At 45.9% G+C, this 16,765-nt stretch overlaps 2 protein-coding genes across 3 annotated transcripts; both read right to left on the reverse strand.

Moving 5' to 3' along the window:
- Positions 1–6,047, reverse strand: LOC106602330 (sperm-associated antigen 5-like). The gene is made up of 12 exons (XM_045717617.1): positions 6,014–6,047; positions 5,501–5,676; positions 5,132–5,265; positions 4,776–4,944; positions 4,450–4,681; positions 3,578–3,716; positions 3,018–3,150; positions 2,666–2,746; positions 2,355–2,504; positions 1,991–2,065; positions 1,094–1,174; positions 1–743 (listed from the first exon to the last, which is right to left on the reverse strand). Exons 1-12 carry the CDS (start codon positions 6,045–6,047, stop codon positions 672–674), a joined length of 1,476 nt encoding a protein of 491 aa, XP_045573573.1. The 3' UTR covers positions 1–671.
- A 608-nt stretch (positions 6,048–6,655) lies between these two features.
- On the reverse strand, positions 6,656–11,833 carry LOC123742419 (uncharacterized). 2 transcript variants are annotated; one of them, XM_045716512.1, is made up of 10 exons: positions 11,736–11,833; positions 11,128–11,188; positions 10,853–10,981; positions 8,641–10,760; positions 7,823–8,477; positions 7,619–7,711; positions 7,373–7,507; positions 7,120–7,213; positions 6,842–6,989; positions 6,656–6,730 (listed from the first exon to the last, which is right to left on the reverse strand). In XM_045716512.1, the coding sequence occupies exons 2-10, from the start codon at positions 11,164–11,166 to the stop codon at positions 6,676–6,678; spliced, it is 3,468 nt and encodes a 1,155-aa protein (XP_045572468.1). In that variant the 5' UTR covers positions 11,167–11,188; positions 11,736–11,833; the 3' UTR covers positions 6,656–6,675. The 2 variants fall into 2 exon arrangements, with proteins under 2 accessions (XP_045572468.1, XP_045572469.1); XM_045716513.1 differs by lacking the exon at positions 11,736–11,833 and adding an exon at positions 11,485–11,538.
- Between the last annotated feature and the right edge of the window lie 4,932 nt (positions 11,834–16,765).

Genomic DNA, 16,765 nt, shown 5'->3' on the forward strand with positions numbered 1-16,765 from the left:
TATGATTTTACTTGTCGAAAGATTTATGAAACCGTTGTAATACATCATCGATTTTGCCAACCACCAATTAGGTTATAACTGCATGCTCTGTCAACACTTAACAAGGCGTCTGTAGTTGTCAGTGGGCTGACAAATTATAAATCATTGAAAAATATATCTTTGGAGATGTTCGTTTTTTTTTACACCCAAAATGAAATCCACTTTACATCATTGTAATGTCAATCCATCAATCCAGTAATGTATAAAAGTGAGAGTAACATTGATGTAAAGCCATTCTTGTACTGGTAAACTGTACATAATAAATACAATGTGTGAATGTACTTTCATGGAAACCCCAGAAACATTTCAAACCAACTCCATTCTGTTCAAGTTTAGAATTTTGTTTTTGAACTCACTTAGTGGAGAGCGGTTGGAATCATTTCATTGAGTGTTCCAAGTCTATCAAACCAGAACACTCTGTAATATTAAGATGACTAGATTTGATACCGTTTGCAATTGCAGAAGTGTTCGGCTGTATATTGTAACGCTGTAAACGTTCACAATACGTTAACATAAATCAATTCCATCAAAACTACTCAGACGTGTTTCCAGATTATTTTGTTTGTACAAATAGGTTTAAGAAAACGCTTTAAAAAACAGAACTGATTAAAACTACAGTTTTCAATATGACATTAACCAAGATATTCGACTAGAGTCTTGAGTTCCTTGCAGTTCTTGACAACGTCAGGAACAGAAGACAAAGTCTGTAGAGAAAGAAAAGGAAAAAGTGTCAAGTCTAATGCCAAACTATCAATATACATCAAGTAACACATATGAAAATGACCATTTCTATTAAAGGTAGACTCAGCAAAATGACGTTGCCACGAGCAGCACTGCAGATACTGAGATGAGCAAGTTGCAAGACTTCGCTCTCACACAGTATTTGCACATGTGCACGGAATCACATCACGCTTTTACAACTTGGCAGCCATAGGCCCAAAACAGGGGTTAGTGGAAATGTACCCACTATGCGGTTTACTTTCAACATCTACGTCATATCGCTGAATCTACCTTTACATTTCAAACAGAAAAATGTATATCCCTGTACTCTCACCTTTCTGACAGTCTCAATCATATCGTCAAGGACTCGAAGTTCCTTCTCCACTTTCTTCTGGTTGGTGTCATGGATCATTTGCTGCAGAGACAGAGGGGAACATTGAAGATGGTGACTTGTGCATTGGATACCACTTACAGTTGAAGTTGGAGGTTTACATACACCTTAGGCAAATATATTTAAACTCAGTTCTTCACAATTCCTGACATTTAATCCTAGTAAAAATTCCCTGTCTTATGTCAGTTAGGATCACCACTTTATTTTAAGAATGTGAAATGTCAGAATAATAGTAGAGAATGATTTATTTCAGCTTTTATTTCTTTCATCACATTCCCAGTGGGTGAAATAATCTGTCTGTAAACAATTGTTGGAAACATTACTTGGTGTCATGCACAAAGTAGATGTCCTAACCGACTTGCCAAAACTATAGTTTGTTAACAATACATTTGTGGAGTGGTTGAAAAATGAGTTTTAATGACTCCAACCTAAGTGTATGTAAACTTCCCACTTCAACTGTACATATGAAGTGCTTTCCTTAAAAGCTGGAATCCTTAGTTGCAACATCCATTTTTCACTTCGAAATTAATTATACACACCCATTGATTCTTGAAGAATATAACTTATATAAATGCCTCATGAGCTTAGTTCAACTATCCTACCCCATCAGAACCCAGAATATAAGCTTGTTTTACTCCAATGTTTATAAACATTGTAAATGTAAAACACTTTAAAGCCTCATAACATGGTTAAAACTATAATTTTGATATAGGTGGAGATGCATCCATAGCTCTGCCTAGGAATTTGAGAGTGGTTACATTTCTCCAGGCCCATCCCTCAAATGTTTACCAAATCAGAGGCGGGGTGACACACTTGTGTATAGATCGTATAGACACTTACATGTCTCTTGGCTCTCTCCAGAAGCTTTGCTCTTCCTTCCTCAGCTTCCAACAGAGTCCTCTTTAGTCTTTCCACCTGTGGTGGAGACAGTGTTTAAGGTCCTACTGCCTGTCAAAGACAACTAGTGTTGGAGGGAGAGGATTCCTTGGTCTTTCAAGGCTGCAGGGTTGGTGTGAGGGGATGTATTTGAAATGTAATTGTGGCCAATTTAAAACAACCCAAGGTTGGGTCATGTAGGGCGCTGTGGCGAGCTCAGATCAGAATGCCCAGTGTCTAGGTGTGGGGACAGCAGAGACATGGACACCGTAGGGTAGCCCTAGCAGTTCTTACAGGGGTAACAGGCAACCTATGGTCTGGATGGTACCTCTTTCAGTAGGCGGATCTTGTCGTCCATGGAATGCATGCTGTGTGCTGATTGGTTGCCGGTCTTTCTTAGCTCGTCCCTTAGAGCCTGGGACTCTACCTGTGATTGGTGCAGTGAACGGCGCAGGTCTGCCACCTCCCTACGCAGCTCCTACAGAACACAAATACAGAACATAGCAGCAACGTAACATAGGCTAAATGGAAGCACATCATGGCGTATAGGTCACAATTCACACGAGGATAAAAATACGAAATAAAGTGAATGTAGCCAACAGAGTATTTTTTGGTCGAAAAAGTGATATAGTCCCTTACTTTGTTCTCAGATTTGTGCTTGTAAAGAAACTCCCTGGCCTCATTCACTTCACTGCAGATCCTCTTCATAGTGTCAACCTCCTGGTAAAACAGAACAAATGACCTGGGTTCAGCCTCAGTCACACAGACCACTATTCACCAAAATACCATGTCAGTCAAGTAATCACACGTCTCATGTCCTGTAGCCAAGAAAGTAATAACAAATGTCTAGATTTCTCAGTGAAATAAGTATTGGCAGCCCTTTGCCAATATGCTCACAAATACAGGGTTTAACGCAGGTAAGAAGTTAAGTGTAACTGAAACTGGTGTTTTTAGTTGTACGGTCTGATCTGAGAGCAGTGTAGTGTCTCACCTGGGCCTTGTTCTGTAGAGTCACCTGGTCCCGGCCTAGCTGGTTCTGGAGACGGCTCAGCTGGCTCCTCAGCTCCGACACCTCAGCCCTGTGTCTGTGGGCCTGGGCCTGCTGCTCCCCCTGCAGCCTACAGCTGGTATCACAATACAATTATTGGTTAGGTTTACTCAGCGTATCCCAAACCCTGTGCATCAAAGTGTGATGATTATTTGAATCGGCTGTGTAGTGTTAAGGCAAAAACCAAAGCGTGCCCCCCTTAGGGTCCCGAGGACAGAGTTTGGGAAACCCTGGGGGTTTAACCCTAATATGATGGAACTTGACATTGAGCAGGCAGTGTTCCCCACACTGGATTCAACTTGTCAACTAAATCATCAAGCCCAGGTGTGTTTGTCCGGGGCTACAACAATGTGTGGTGTTGGGGTTACTGGAGGGCTGGAGTTGGGAAACACTGACTTATGGTGACCAGGAAGGTAAACAGTAAATAATTGAATGCTTAAAGGAGAAATTCTAAGCTTCACATCTCAACACAACATAAATGCCACACACGTCACAGTGCTTACATGGTGTTGTTCAGTGCCTCCTGCTCGGTGTCCTTGCTCTGTCGTAGCTGTGTGATGGTGGAGCTGAGCTCAGAGACTGTGTTAGCCAGGTCTGCTAGCAGCTCCACCACACTACTCTGCTCCTCCTCTGGAGGCACCACTGAAACCAGGAAGGGCGGGCATTTAATGACTGGGCCCAGGACACATCTATACAGACAAACAAATGACTGGGCCCAGGACACATCTATACAGACAAACAAATGACTGGGCCCAGGACACATCAATACAGACAAACAAATGACTGGGCCCAGGACACATCAATACAGACAAACAAATGACTGGGCCCAGGACACATCTATACAGACAAACAAATGGGTTGTGTTCAGTCTGGAGACGTTTTGAAACAGTGAAACAGGGGAGGTGCTACGAACTTGTCCAATAAGAACACAGACTTTAGTTTTTCGTTGTAAGGTTTTGCTACAGTGTACCCTACTGAACAGAACCCAGCAACCCCCCCTGGGGAGACCAGCAACCCCCCCTGGGGAGACCAGCAACACCCCCTGGGGAGACCAGCAACACCCCCTGGGGAGACCAGCAACACCCCCTGGGGAGACCAGCAACACCCCCTGGGGAGACCAGCAACACCCCCTGGGGAGACCAGCAACACCCCCTGGGGAGACCAGCAACACCCCCTGGGGAGACCAGCAACACCCCCTGGGGAGACCAGCAACACCCCCTGGGGAGACCAGCAACACCCCCTGGGGAGACCAGCAACACCCCTGGGGAGACCAGCAACACCCCCTGGGGAGACCAGCAACACCCCCTGGGGAGACCAGCAACACCCCCTGGGGAGACCAGCAACACCCCCTGGGGAGATGCAATGGAGGCCTCACCTTGACACTTCTTAGGAGTGATGGGGGCGAGGCGAGTGAAGGCGCTGGTCTCGCTGCCCAACCCTTCAGCTTGTGGTTCCTCTGTCATGTCCAAGGGGGGCTGTGTGTCATTGGCCTGTGCCAGGTCAGTGGTGATGGCCACCATGATGCTATCCACGAAGGAGGTGGAGGGATGACGTTCGACAGGGAGGGAGGGCTGGGACACCTCGTCTTTACCACAGACCTCTGGCTTCTGTAATAACACCACACATCACAACAGACTGAGTCTTCTATGGACTAGTACAGGGTGTGTGCAGTGTGTGGTGTAACAGGGTGTGTGTGATTACCTTGGTGGTCAGAGCAGTGTGAACATCGTTGGTCAGTTGTCTCAGTGTGTGGTGTAACAGGGTGATGTCAGTAACAGCCTGGGCTAGCTGCTCTACCAGGTCCAATTGGACCGACTGGGCTCTGGCCTTACTGTCCTCCAGCTCTGCCTGCAAAGCCTCCCTCTCAGCGCTGACACACACACACACACAATCAGCTAAAGACAATTGTTCAATTGTTTGTAATAACCATGTCCCATGTAGTCATAGGAGACAACCCCCCCCCCCCAACTCATCACAGCTCAACTCATTAAAAATAAATAATAATGTCTAATAACTAAATGTACTATGACTCCACAGTGAGTGGTAGTGGGTCTTACTGGAGGTGGCTGAGGGCTCCTTTGAGGTCCTCACACTGGATGTTCCTCTCCCTGAGCCCCTGTAGGTTAGCCCGGAGGGTCCCCTCGCTCTCCACCACCTGCTCCCTGGCCATATCGTTCTCCATCTGTAGGAACTACACAGGGGAGGAGGAATAGAGCTGTTACACACAGCACTCATCACAGCTGAGTTTAGGATCAGCACACAGGAAGAGAGGGAGAGAAAGAGAGAAGATCTACAGAGTAAAAGAAGGAGAGAGAGAGAGAGTGGTAAGGAGCAGAGAAAAAGACAGAAAAAGGTAGAGGAACTCAAAGCAAGAGAGAGCACCACCACATACAGTACTGCAGAGAGATATCCAGAGGTCTACCTACCTCGTTCATCTCCATCATGCTGTTGAGCTGCACGCGGACTTCATGGAGCTTCTGCAGCTGCAAGCTCTGGCTGTGGGAGTGTCTCTGCAGCTGGCTCAGCTGCTCCTCGCTGTGGGCCAGAGCCTGGGACAGCTCACATACACGCTGCTCTGACTGGACCAACGCACCCTTCCAACCTGGACACAGGAGGGGTTCAATAAAATGTTATAAAACGGGTTGTTTGGATCCTGGATTCTGATTGGTTGATATGCAAGAGTTGTGGGACAACACCACCCACAAAACAGCATGTCATAATTCCACTGTCCCACAGCCCAGGCAGGAAATCCATAAACGTTCTATCCCTCGGGGTTAAAAAAGCATCTACACATTAGTTTTCCATGCTACTATTTGGTTTGCAACAGTTAGGGGTTGTATAAACCCACCTGGCTGCCTCTATGACCTTGCAACAATGTAACATTTTACAAATGGATTTCTCCTGTGGCAGTAGGCTTGAACACAAAACTAATAATTCACCATGGAAACCATAAACAGTCAGAATTCCATTCATTCCTTAACCAGTGCAATGCTGCTTTTGTAGGCCTATTGGATATTTAATATATCATTATTTATTGTAGTTCTTGTATCTCATCATTGAACCTGCTAGCTAGCTACATGCCAATGATTTGTTTAGCATAGCAACTCGGAACAAAAAGAATGATTCGAATTAACGGCTGGGTCAAAACAGAAAATAACTAATGACCAGAACACAAAAACAAATGTACTCGTTTAAAATGTATAATTTAAAAATCTAGATTTGTATTAATATGTTGCCAACTGTTTTATAAAAGCAATAAGGCATGAGAACCCGTTATGATGTGATAACTCCCTCCTAAGTGCTGTTCCCTCTGCCTTGATTCAGGCCTAAGAACATCCCTTAGTCGGAGTAATCCCTGGGTTCTCATGCCTTATTGCTTAATTAAACTCAATGGCTAAACATGCCTTAATAGTTAAACCAATGTGCATTATTGATTACAAATAGCAAAAGGTATGTGTCTTAGTTCATGTTAAATCATCTTTATAGCTGCAATGTGATGGGGCTAAACATAAAAAATACATCAGAATAGCCCATTTCAATGGTAAAATACAGATTTAAATAGTAGTGTTGATAAGAGAAATGAGGTAGCTGAGGAGTTCACTTACTGGTTGGCCCTGTCGGTAGCTTGCTGGACTTCTTGCCATGACTGCTGCAACCTGAAATAACAAAGTTAAGGTTCTTTTTCTCTATATATATATATAAAAAGTTGAATTGACAACTGCCATAGTTGAAGCACCATAACAGCTTAGAGTGAACTTTGAACTGACTTGGTGGACTCTGCAGCCAGGGCCTGCTCTAGGAAGGCATAGGAGGCCAGGGTAGAGGAGACGGTGGCAGACAGCTCCGTGACCTTCCTCTCCAGCTGAGCTCGCTCCTCTTCTCCCTCACTCAGCTTCTGACGCAGAACACCCAACTCTGAGAGAGGGAGAGAGGAAAAGGGAGAGAGAATGACAATGCTAGAAAATAATCGCCACTTATTTTTAAACTTAACACAATAACACTTGAAACTCGAATGCCATCTTCAATCGTTTGTTTCAATCCCAACCTGAATTGATGATGGTGGCCTGGAGATTCAAGTCCCCAATCTCCTGTCTGGCATCTTGGAGACTCATGTTGGTTTGGTCCAGTTCCTCTTGGATCTGTCATGTAGAAGTGAGCCACGACGCATTGGAATGAAGCCATAACATTGTGGAGAGACGAGTTGCAGAGGATAACAGAACAGAGCAAATATAACAGGCAGTAGAGACATTGTGAGGTGTGGGAGATGAGGAAGATGAGAGAGAAAAGGGAGGTCAGACCTGCTCTCTCTCCTCCACAGCTTGGTCTCTCTCCGAGAGGTGCTGGTCTCTCTCGCCTATAGCGTTGGCTGCCTTCTCATTCAGCTTCACCAGTATAGGAGTTGTCCTCTGGAGGAGACGCCTGGCTGTTTTCAGCTGGGGAGAATATGACATCTTACACACACGTGGTACAGAACAAAACATTGCAACCTTTTGGGTGTCTTTTCTTTCCTGACAAGACAATGTAGTTTCCAGGTTAAGACATACCTCTTGATGCAGACTGTCGTGATCGCTCATGGTTCCTCTCAAGAGCTCAGATGCAGAGTCGAGGGATTCCACGTAGGCCTTGCTCAATGCAACCTGAGTGAGGACACACATGAGCACGGGAAAACAAATACACAGCACCAAAATAAGCATAAGCTGGGAACCAGGCGATTGCCTCTAGCCCTGATCTCAGACTGTGTGTGGTACCTGTTCTGGGTAGGTCTTGTTCAGGGCAGCCATCAGCTCCTGGTGAGATCCCACACTCTCCTCCAGCTCAGAGATACGCACGGCACAGTGAGCCCTCAGCTGCTCGGTCACACTGAAGGCTGCGTCCTTGGCGGTGAAAGCCTCCTCCATCCGTCTCCTCATGTCCTCACTCTGCTGCAGGGTGTCTCGGACCTTCTGCACCATCCTGCCCTGGGTCTCCTTGCACTTCTCATAAAGGGACTTCATCTGACCATACTGTGTATCCAGGCTCTGCTGGTCCTCTTTAACCAGGTCTCTTATCTGCCTCATGCTGCTGAGAGCATCCTCAGTGTCTCCACTCAGGGCTGTCATGGTGCTCCTGGTGTCCTGCATGCTATGGAGCAGGTTCTGTAGAGTGGTCTGGTCCAGTTCTAGCTCCTTGATCCTCTCCAGGGCCGTCACATAGAGGTCTTTGTAGGTTACTGTCTGGCTGAGTTCAGTGTGGTCGGTCTGGACCAGCTTGTCCCTGAGTTCTGAGGGCCCGGGGCCCCTAGAGTGGCCCTGAACCCTGGCTGTGCACAGCTGCTGCACCAGGGCCTCCACCATGATGAGAGTGGAGGTCAGCCTCTGCTCCAGCTCCTGTCTGGGGACCCCACACAGGCTCCCAGGGGCCAGACTGACACAGAGAGAAAATAGTTCTTATACACACACACGGGAAATACTTGTGCACGCTTCTCTCAGACAAACACAAAAAAACAATATTTACATGGTTCATATTACATAAACACAGAACATTTTACAGAGTTCTCACTCACAAAAACACACAGTCCAATACTCACTTCCAGAGCAGAGTCTCGGTGCTAGTACAGGCGTCAGACACAGAGAACTCCCTCTTCCTCTCAAACTGACCAGAGGTGTTGGCACTGCAGTCTGCCTGCCTCACTGGAGTGGTGCCAACACACATGCTGTGGCACTCTACAGCCGTGGACCCCGCTGTAGTTCCCACTACAGGAGGGGCGGGAGCAGGTGTAGGGGCTAGGGCAGGGTTGCTAACAGGGTCCATCTTGCCCGATGCCAGGATTAGGAATTGGGCCATCTGGATGAGTTGCTGCTGAAAGGGCTCCTCACAAACCAACCTTGGTAAATGATCAAAAAGACCCATCTCTACTTTCTCCACCTTGGGTTGGGATTTTACATGAGGTACATCCACTTCTGGCCTCGTCTCCACAGTCTCTGTGACTGGGTCTGGAGAAGGAGGGGGCTTGCGGATCGATGCTGCACCCACTGCCGTCGAGTTGAACTTGGGTAGAGGCATGGGGCTCTCCAGGACGGCCGCCCAGAGTCGGCTGTCTGGGTTGGCCGGGACAACGAAGCTACCCTCAGCAGAGTTGAGGACACAGCCCCTGCCGTTTTCCAGAGCGGAATCCTCCATTTGGGCGAAAGGCGATTTCTGAATGCCCCCTCTTCTGGTCATGGGGGTAGTGCTAAGAACAGGGCTGAAGGTCTCAAACTGTAAAGCATCACCATCGCCGGCCCACCTCGCTACAGAGGGGATCTTGGGTAGTTCAGTCAACACGTCAGCAATGTTCTCAGAGCTCGCTTCGTCTGTAGTGTTGGAGAGAAGAGGAGCGTTACTGCTTGAACCCAGCGCGCTGTCTCTGGCCCCACTGGACTCCTGCATTGAACCATGAGAATGGGAGTGAGAGACTATCGATGGGTTGTCCTCATCTACAGGTGTGGAGCTCCTGGCCGAGGCTCCAAACTCATTGCAATGGGAGCAGTCAGATTCCAACTGTATAGATGGAACCACGGCGCTGTCTCCATCATGGAGAGAAGAACCCTGTTTGGGGCCTTCAGGGAAATGCTGACCGGCGACATCACCCAGGTCCTTCAATGACCTTAAGGATGCATTTCCCATTGAGGGCTCACTGATGGCAGCGGTGTCTGCTTCCAACACGGCACCTTCACTTTCCACATGGCTATAAGGGTGTTTTGCATGATCGGAGGACTGCTCCTCTATGATGCTTGGGTTGACCCTGTCGTTGTACGGTAGATGACTGGTCACAGTCTGATTCTCAGGTAGGAGGATAGTGTCGTTGGACGCTCTGGTGGACTCTGAGACTTCAACCTGTCCGCCAGTGGCATTTTGAACACTAGCTGACTCTTCATTGGTATGGACCATCTCTATGGATTTCAAAGTACTACTTTGAAGACTACAATGTGTAGGTTCTTTGAAGGAAAGGTGCGCACTAGAGGCCATATTACAATAGAGATGATCTGTGTGGTCATCGATGGACTGCATGCCCAAGTCATCTACTATAACACTTTGACATATACTGTCGTTGTATGGCTGATGGTGGTTTGCGGGCTGATCCTTTGGTAGGAGTATAGTCTCAAGTTCCACCCTGGAAGCCTCGGAAAGTTCCACCTCCCCTCCGGTGCAGATGAAAGATTTAAACGTTACATCTCCCTGTCCGCCAGTAACAGTCTCAGTGATGTGGGCTAGATCGGTGAACTGTGGAACACTAAGACTGGCGTTTGAACCCCCATTAAAGGACAGGTCAGCTTCAGTTGTGGCCAAATCGCTTTCCAAATCACAATAGACGTGATCCACATGGTTGTCGCAGCATTGAGTAGCCATACTGTCAGAGAGACATGTGTTTTCATCATCATAGCCAGGAAGAGTAGAGATGTTCAGTTGATTCTTGGGTAGCCAGATGGTTTCGTCTACAACCCTTGAGGGCTCTGAAACCTCAACCTCACCCCCAGCACAGATGAAGGACTTGAAGGTAATGTCTCCAAGTCCACTGCTTGTATCAACAGCTGTGTCCTCAGTGGTAGGAGCTGTATCACTGGTAGTAGTTTTATCACTGGGCTTTGGAACACTAGGAGAGCATAGGACCTCAGCTGGTGGAGGGCAATGTGTTAACGGGTCTGTGTAGATAAACACAGCATCATTCTGTAGGGAGAATGGGAGAAGTATAAGGTACATTTCAAACAATAGTTCAGTGAACAGGATCCATAGGCCCATAGCTTGGCTGTTTGTCATACCTTAGGTGTTTTGAGAATATTGCTGCCCGACCCTGATCTAGATTTGAGTCTAGAAGATGGGGTTGAGAGATGGCGCATTTCATTCTGGACACACTTCAATGGGGTGCGTTCTCCAGATCTTGTTGAAGGCTGGGCACATTGAGAGAAGCCAACATCCAGTTATTGATAAACAACTTAGCTAGCTAACTAGTTAATGTTAGTGACTGCTATCCACAATTATGGTCGAAAGTTCTGTTCAGTAACTTCATAATACATGTGTGAAATGCAAATCTTACCATGGTCTCTCCAAATGTATGCGATCTTCTCGTGGACATGAGGGCTTGCGTGGCTGGGCTACTGTCAGAATACAAACAACCTGGTATTATTGTTGGAGCCATATCAGACCTGTTACCAACTTGCCTGGCTAGTTTGCGTTCAGATAAAAGTGATGGGGTGTATTCATTGGTCGGATTCAGTTGCAAAACGTCTATTGGACTAATTCAAGTAAGTCCCACCCCGTTTCGTTCCGTTTAAGAAACGTTTTTCAACAGAATCGCCGGAATTAATACACCCCTGATGTAGGTAGTTATGTAACGTTAACTATGGAAATTATAACGTTATTAACGTTGACTGAAATTAGCTAATACGCCTACCATTGAGCATATTATCCATTGTGTTAAATGACAGAACTCATGCAGAATTTGAGTTTCACGGGGACATTTAGCGAACGTTAGCTAGAGTTTTCACATAACGTTAGCTGGCTAACGTTATGAGACGTGACGCTATTTAAATTACTCGGCTACAAAGCGCTGTAAACAAAAGTCAGAGCTATCGCATATGGTTAATATGAATAGCTACTTAAAATATTTCCTAAAGAAAATGTTTTTGAATGAAGTAAACAAACCTGCTGCAGGAGTAAACGTCAACCGCCTGTTCTTCATTCAAACATGAGTAGGTTCGCTGCTATTGGCTATAAACCGTTAACGTCAACTCTCCAACGCCTTCACGTAAATCTATGGGTCGCCTTTTACCCATTACTGCCACCTGCTGTTGTGTTTGTTTAGTGTATGGTATTATTTTCAAACGTTTCAGACGCTGCATGTTCACAAAGACAAAATTCAATGGAAGTCACAGCCCAAGCCCATACTGGATTTTAGTAATTTTATTCATAAGACTTATTTTATTTTCATACAAAAGACTTAACATTCAAACATTCCAAATCAAGTTGTATACAAAAACAAAATTTAGGGAGATTACAGAAATGTCAGATGTATCAACTGCATCTAACTCTCATTGCATCTGTCCCACTCAATGATTGGTATTAACTTTTTAATACAGACACAGCAAACTTGAATATATTGAATACTGCACTATAATCCATCACACAAAAACGACCATCCATATTCCATCATCATCAATAAACCTTCAGATAAGCAAAGCATACATTCATTTCTGTCTGACTAGCTGAACTTTTTCAGCTCCTGGATCCTGACCAGGGGTTTAGAAGTGACCCTTGTCTCCCCCCTACCCTTTAGCTCTGTGGTGCTGAAGCTCCTGCTTGCCAGACCCATCCTGATCATGGGTATCACACTGCAGCGGCGGGGGAACGAGCCAATGGCCGTCCACTCCTTCAGCAGGCTGTCGCTGATGGCGTCCAGGGACATCTTCCTTCCCTTCCCCCGGCGATGGCGGAGCAGGGCCCCCACAGTGGGGCTGGTCCCCAGGCGAGGTGTCCTCCTGCGGTGGCGGAGAGAGGAAGGAGGCCAGGGCTGGGCCTGAGGCCTGTAGGAAAGGCTGATCTGACCCAGTAAGGCCTCGGTTAGACTCCTCATGTCTAGCTTCCAGTCCTGAGATGGGGAGGGGGTGGTTGTCTTCCCTTCCTTCCCCTGATAAGACCCTCCAGTCAAGGCCTTCTTTGTCTCAGGTTTTGCCTCTGGTGGCTTCACTGTTTTATAGAAGTTCTCCCTCTTTGTTCATAGGGTTTCTGGAAGGGGCTTGTAAGGCAAGTCCTTTCGGAACAATGAAGGTAGACCTTTCTCTGGCTGTGGCTTCGGGTGACCTGTGACCTTGTGGTCAATGGCACAATTAAAGGCATTCTGCTTGACGGCTGTCTGGTGTTTGACCAGAACTTGACCGGGTTTATCATGACCACAAAGCCTGGGGACTGCGGCCTCAGATATGTCAGTGCTAAGACCGTACTTCTTCATGGTTTTCAGCAGCAGGTCATTGATAAGACCGTTACCCACTTGAGCTGAGTACCACAGAGCCAAGTGACCGTGCTTGTTGACGTGGTTCAGGCCATAGTCCAGCGCTTGGAGGAACAGCCTAACCAAACCCAGACGCCCATAAAAGACCGCATACACCAGAACGGTTCGACCGTGGCGGTCATAGAGCCCCACATGGCCTCTGTGGACCAGGAGCATGCATGCTACACCAAGGGACGAAGACTCCTCATCACGGAGGCAGCAGAGCATTTAAGGGGTCCTCCTCTCCTCATCCCTGCTGTTGACGTTAGCCCCAGCCTCGATGAGCCTTCTAGCTAGGATGAAGTCAGCCTTTAATATAGCCTGGTGGAGATTCAGTGGTCCCATTGCTTCCTAGGCAATTCAAGTCAGCTGGTGAAGGTGTTGTTATTGTTGTTTTCTCTCTGTTCAGTGAACTCTTTACATCTCTTTACATCAACACACAATTAATTAGTTGTAATTTGCTGACCCTAAAAACAGCGTCTCCTCAAACGAAAATACCCACTGTGTGTGTGACTCCGAGCCTCCAACTTTTTCTCACACACACACACACACACACACACACACACACACACACACACACACACACACACACACACACACACACACACACACACACACACACACTCTCACAAGAATACAAAGTAGTAGTGTGAAAGAGTGACTTGCTGTTGCTATTGGAAAGGGGAGTGGTTCTAGAAGTAAATCTCTGCCAGGCAATGAAAGGCCCACTCCACTCCATCCAACAATGACAAGTTGACCAATCCCACAGACTGTTTTCACACTGGATATAGACGGAGGGCAATTAAGTTCCCAATATAAATCCCAGAATTTAAAAGACTTTGTACTGGACATTGGATTACTAAAACTGAGAGGTTGACAAAGGTCAAGGGAAATACTGGAAGCAATTTGGGAATCCATATCCTATCATAGCGGAGTCAATATTAAAACTGTGCAACAATCTAACTTAGATAGTAATGGTAGTGAACACGCCTTTACTAAACAGAACTCAACCGTAAAGATTCCATCTGATAAGTGATAGTGTGCACTGCAGTGTACTGAGGTGCTCTCTCCCAGCCTAGAGGTGCTTGGAATAAATGCCCTATAATGTAACTTACTTAGTCAAATAATGTGGTACGATCATACGGTATAACCAACCATTTCAACAAGCACTATCTTCACAGGAAGAAAAAAAATCCATGTTTTAATGAAACAATTTTAAAGCAAAAATATAAATACAACATGTAACAATTTCAAGGATTTTACTGAGTTACAGTTCATATATGGAAATCAGTAAATTTAAATAAATAAATTAGGCCCTAATCTATGGATTTTACATTCCTGGGAATATAGATATGCATCTGCTGGTCACAGATAACTTTAAAAAAGAAGTAGGGGCGTGGATCAGAAAACCAGTCAGTATCTGGTGTGACCTCCATTTGCCTCATGCAGCGTAAATCATCTTCTTCGCATAGAGTTGATCAGACTGTTGATTGCGGCCTATATCCAAGGTGAAGAAGAAGAGTATGTTCTTACAGTGGCTCCTCCAATAGGACCCCCCCCCCCATGGCGGCCACAGCATCCTATGGATCGTGCAGGAACCGGAACCTGGGTCGGTCACGAGATTCTAGAGAAACGGGGACATTCATAGAGGAAGAAGCCAGTGAACATAGATCTACTTTAACGATTATGGCAAAATGGATGACGGAGAAACATTACTTTTTTTTAATACCGTTGACTTTAGTTTGGTAGGATAGTTTAGGCATGAGATGCAATGGTATCTATACAAACCCACTGCAAAAACAATTGGCGCCACTATGGAGCTCTCTGGTGGATGAATGCACAACTCAGTCCTTTTAAAAAGCAATAAAGATCTCAAGTCAACCTCGGCTCGGGGAGAATTCTATAGGCTTACCTGCACTGATGGGGGAAAGGAACTCCCCCAGCTCTCTGTCTGCATGGGGGGTGAAGCACACCTCCAGACTGGTCACAGGAGGCTCCCTGATCCAGCTGGGAACTCGGGGAAAAAATGAGCTCCAACTCGGAATTCCTAGTTGGGAACTCGGGCCTCTTTCTAGAGCTCCGACATGAAGATCATGATTCAACCTTCCTCTTCTCCGAGTTCCCTGTTATCTTGAAAGCGCCATAAATCCAGAGAATGCCAGACTTTGGTGAAAGTTTCATGACAAAATTTGGCCACAAGAAGGACCCCAGCGCCACCTTCCTGTTCAAGTGAGCACAGCACAGCGGTGAGTCCAAAAATGTATTGTATACTGCTGCATAAATTATGTAATATGCCAGGGAGACGAGTATACTGTAGCTAAGAAAGTAATACTAAGTGTATGTTGTGTAGTAAGCTGTTAGTATCCTATGTGCCTCACCCTAGTCATTTGGTCCCTTTCCCCCTCAAAACAAAGCCTACTGTTCTGACTTGGTGGTGCACATTTAGCCCATACCCTCTTTTAGAAAAATTGAATAATTGAATATTGTAAGGGCTTTCATTGTCTGCTTATATGCCCCCTTCTGTCTTGGTGTACAGGGAAAATACTGTAAGAACGGCCCATGTTCTGAAATCTGATGCTGTACATTTCAAAAGTGCTGAAGAAATAGATTTTTGACAACGTATGTCTTAGCTTGCTCATTAATGTCTTAATCGAAATTACGGATTGCCTCTTATCCGCTCAATGCTCCCTTATGCCATAGTTTGTACATCTCAATTGTCAGTAGAAACCACATTTGTTTAAGCAAGTCAGCCATATCAGCTGTTTTTTTTTAAAGCAGTCAATGAGGCTGAATGAACTGTTTCGCTACCAGACAAGGCTCCGCTGATAGCCAGGTGTAGCATGGTAAGGATTTATTGCTGAAAAGAAAGCTCTGCTGTTGGGACAGTTTGTGGGCACCGTTTGTCACCGTTATAGTGCAGTTAAGTATTGTTTCGTGTTGTGTTGTGTAGTGGCTTTGCTGGCATGCATCTAAAAAAAAAGTTGCGTTTGCCCCATCAAGATTTACATGCTAAAATGATTTGACAACATGGAACAACGCATCATGCCATTTAGGCTGGCACATTTTCAGTCTGCGTAATCTCGAACAGCCTACTGTCACTCACAGATTCAGACTTGAAGCAAATAAGGCTATTTTCTTGCCTGCCGAAATCCCCCCCTTCTATTTTGGACACTTATTCTTTGGACACTGTGTTAACAAACCTCCAGACGAGCTTCAATGCCATACAACACTCCTTCCGTGGCCTCCAACTGCTCTTAAATACAAGTAAAACTAAATGCATACTCTTCAACCGATCGCTGCCAGCCCGCCCGCCCGTCTAGCATCACCACTCTGGACGGTTCTGACTTAGAATATGTGGACAACTACAAATACCTAGGTGTCTGGTTAGACTGTAAACTCTCCTTCCAGACTCACATTAAGCATCTCCAATCCAAAATTAAATCTAGAATCGGCTTCCTATTTCGCAACAAAGTATCCTTCACTCATGCTGCAAAACATACCCTCATAAAACTGACTATCCTACCGATCCTTGACTTGGGCAATGTCATTCACAAAATAGCCTCCAACACTCTACTCAGCAAATTGGATGTAGTCTATCACAGTGCCATCCGTTTTGTCACCAAAGCCCCATATACTACCCACCACTGCAACCTGTATTGGCTGACCCTTGCTTCATATTCGTCGCCAA

Source organism: Salmo salar, chromosome ssa04 (genome assembly GCF_905237065.1).
Source record: "Salmo salar chromosome ssa04, Ssal_v3.1, whole genome shotgun sequence".
NCBI classification, from domain to species: domain Eukaryota; kingdom Metazoa; phylum Chordata; class Actinopteri; order Salmoniformes; family Salmonidae; genus Salmo; species Salmo salar.

Bases quoted from the DNA above. Each gene is read 5' to 3' on its own strand.
- LOC123742419 (XM_045716512.1), bottom strand. From the start codon at position 11,166: ATGTCCACGAGAAGATCGCATACATTTGGAGAGACCATG. The intron at 7,508-7,618 runs GTATGTCTTAAC...TATTCTCCCCAG, and splicing joins ACGACAGTCTGCATCAAGAG to CTGAAAACAGCCAGGCGTCT. The intron at 7,214-7,372 runs GTCTGACCTCCC...TCTACATGACAG, and splicing joins CTGTGGAGGAGAGAGAGCAG to ATCCAAGAGGAACTGGACCA.
- LOC106602330 (XM_045717617.1), bottom strand. From the start codon at position 6,047: ATGAATGGAATTCTGACTGTTTATGGTTTCCATG. The intron at 5,266-5,500 runs GTAGGTAGACCT...TCCCCTGTGTAG, and splicing joins GCATGATGGAGATGAACGAG to TTCCTACAGATGGAGAACGA. The intron at 2,505-2,665 runs GTAAGGGACTAT...TGTGTTCTGTAG, and splicing joins AGCACAAATCTGAGAACAAA to GAGCTGCGTAGGGAGGTGGC.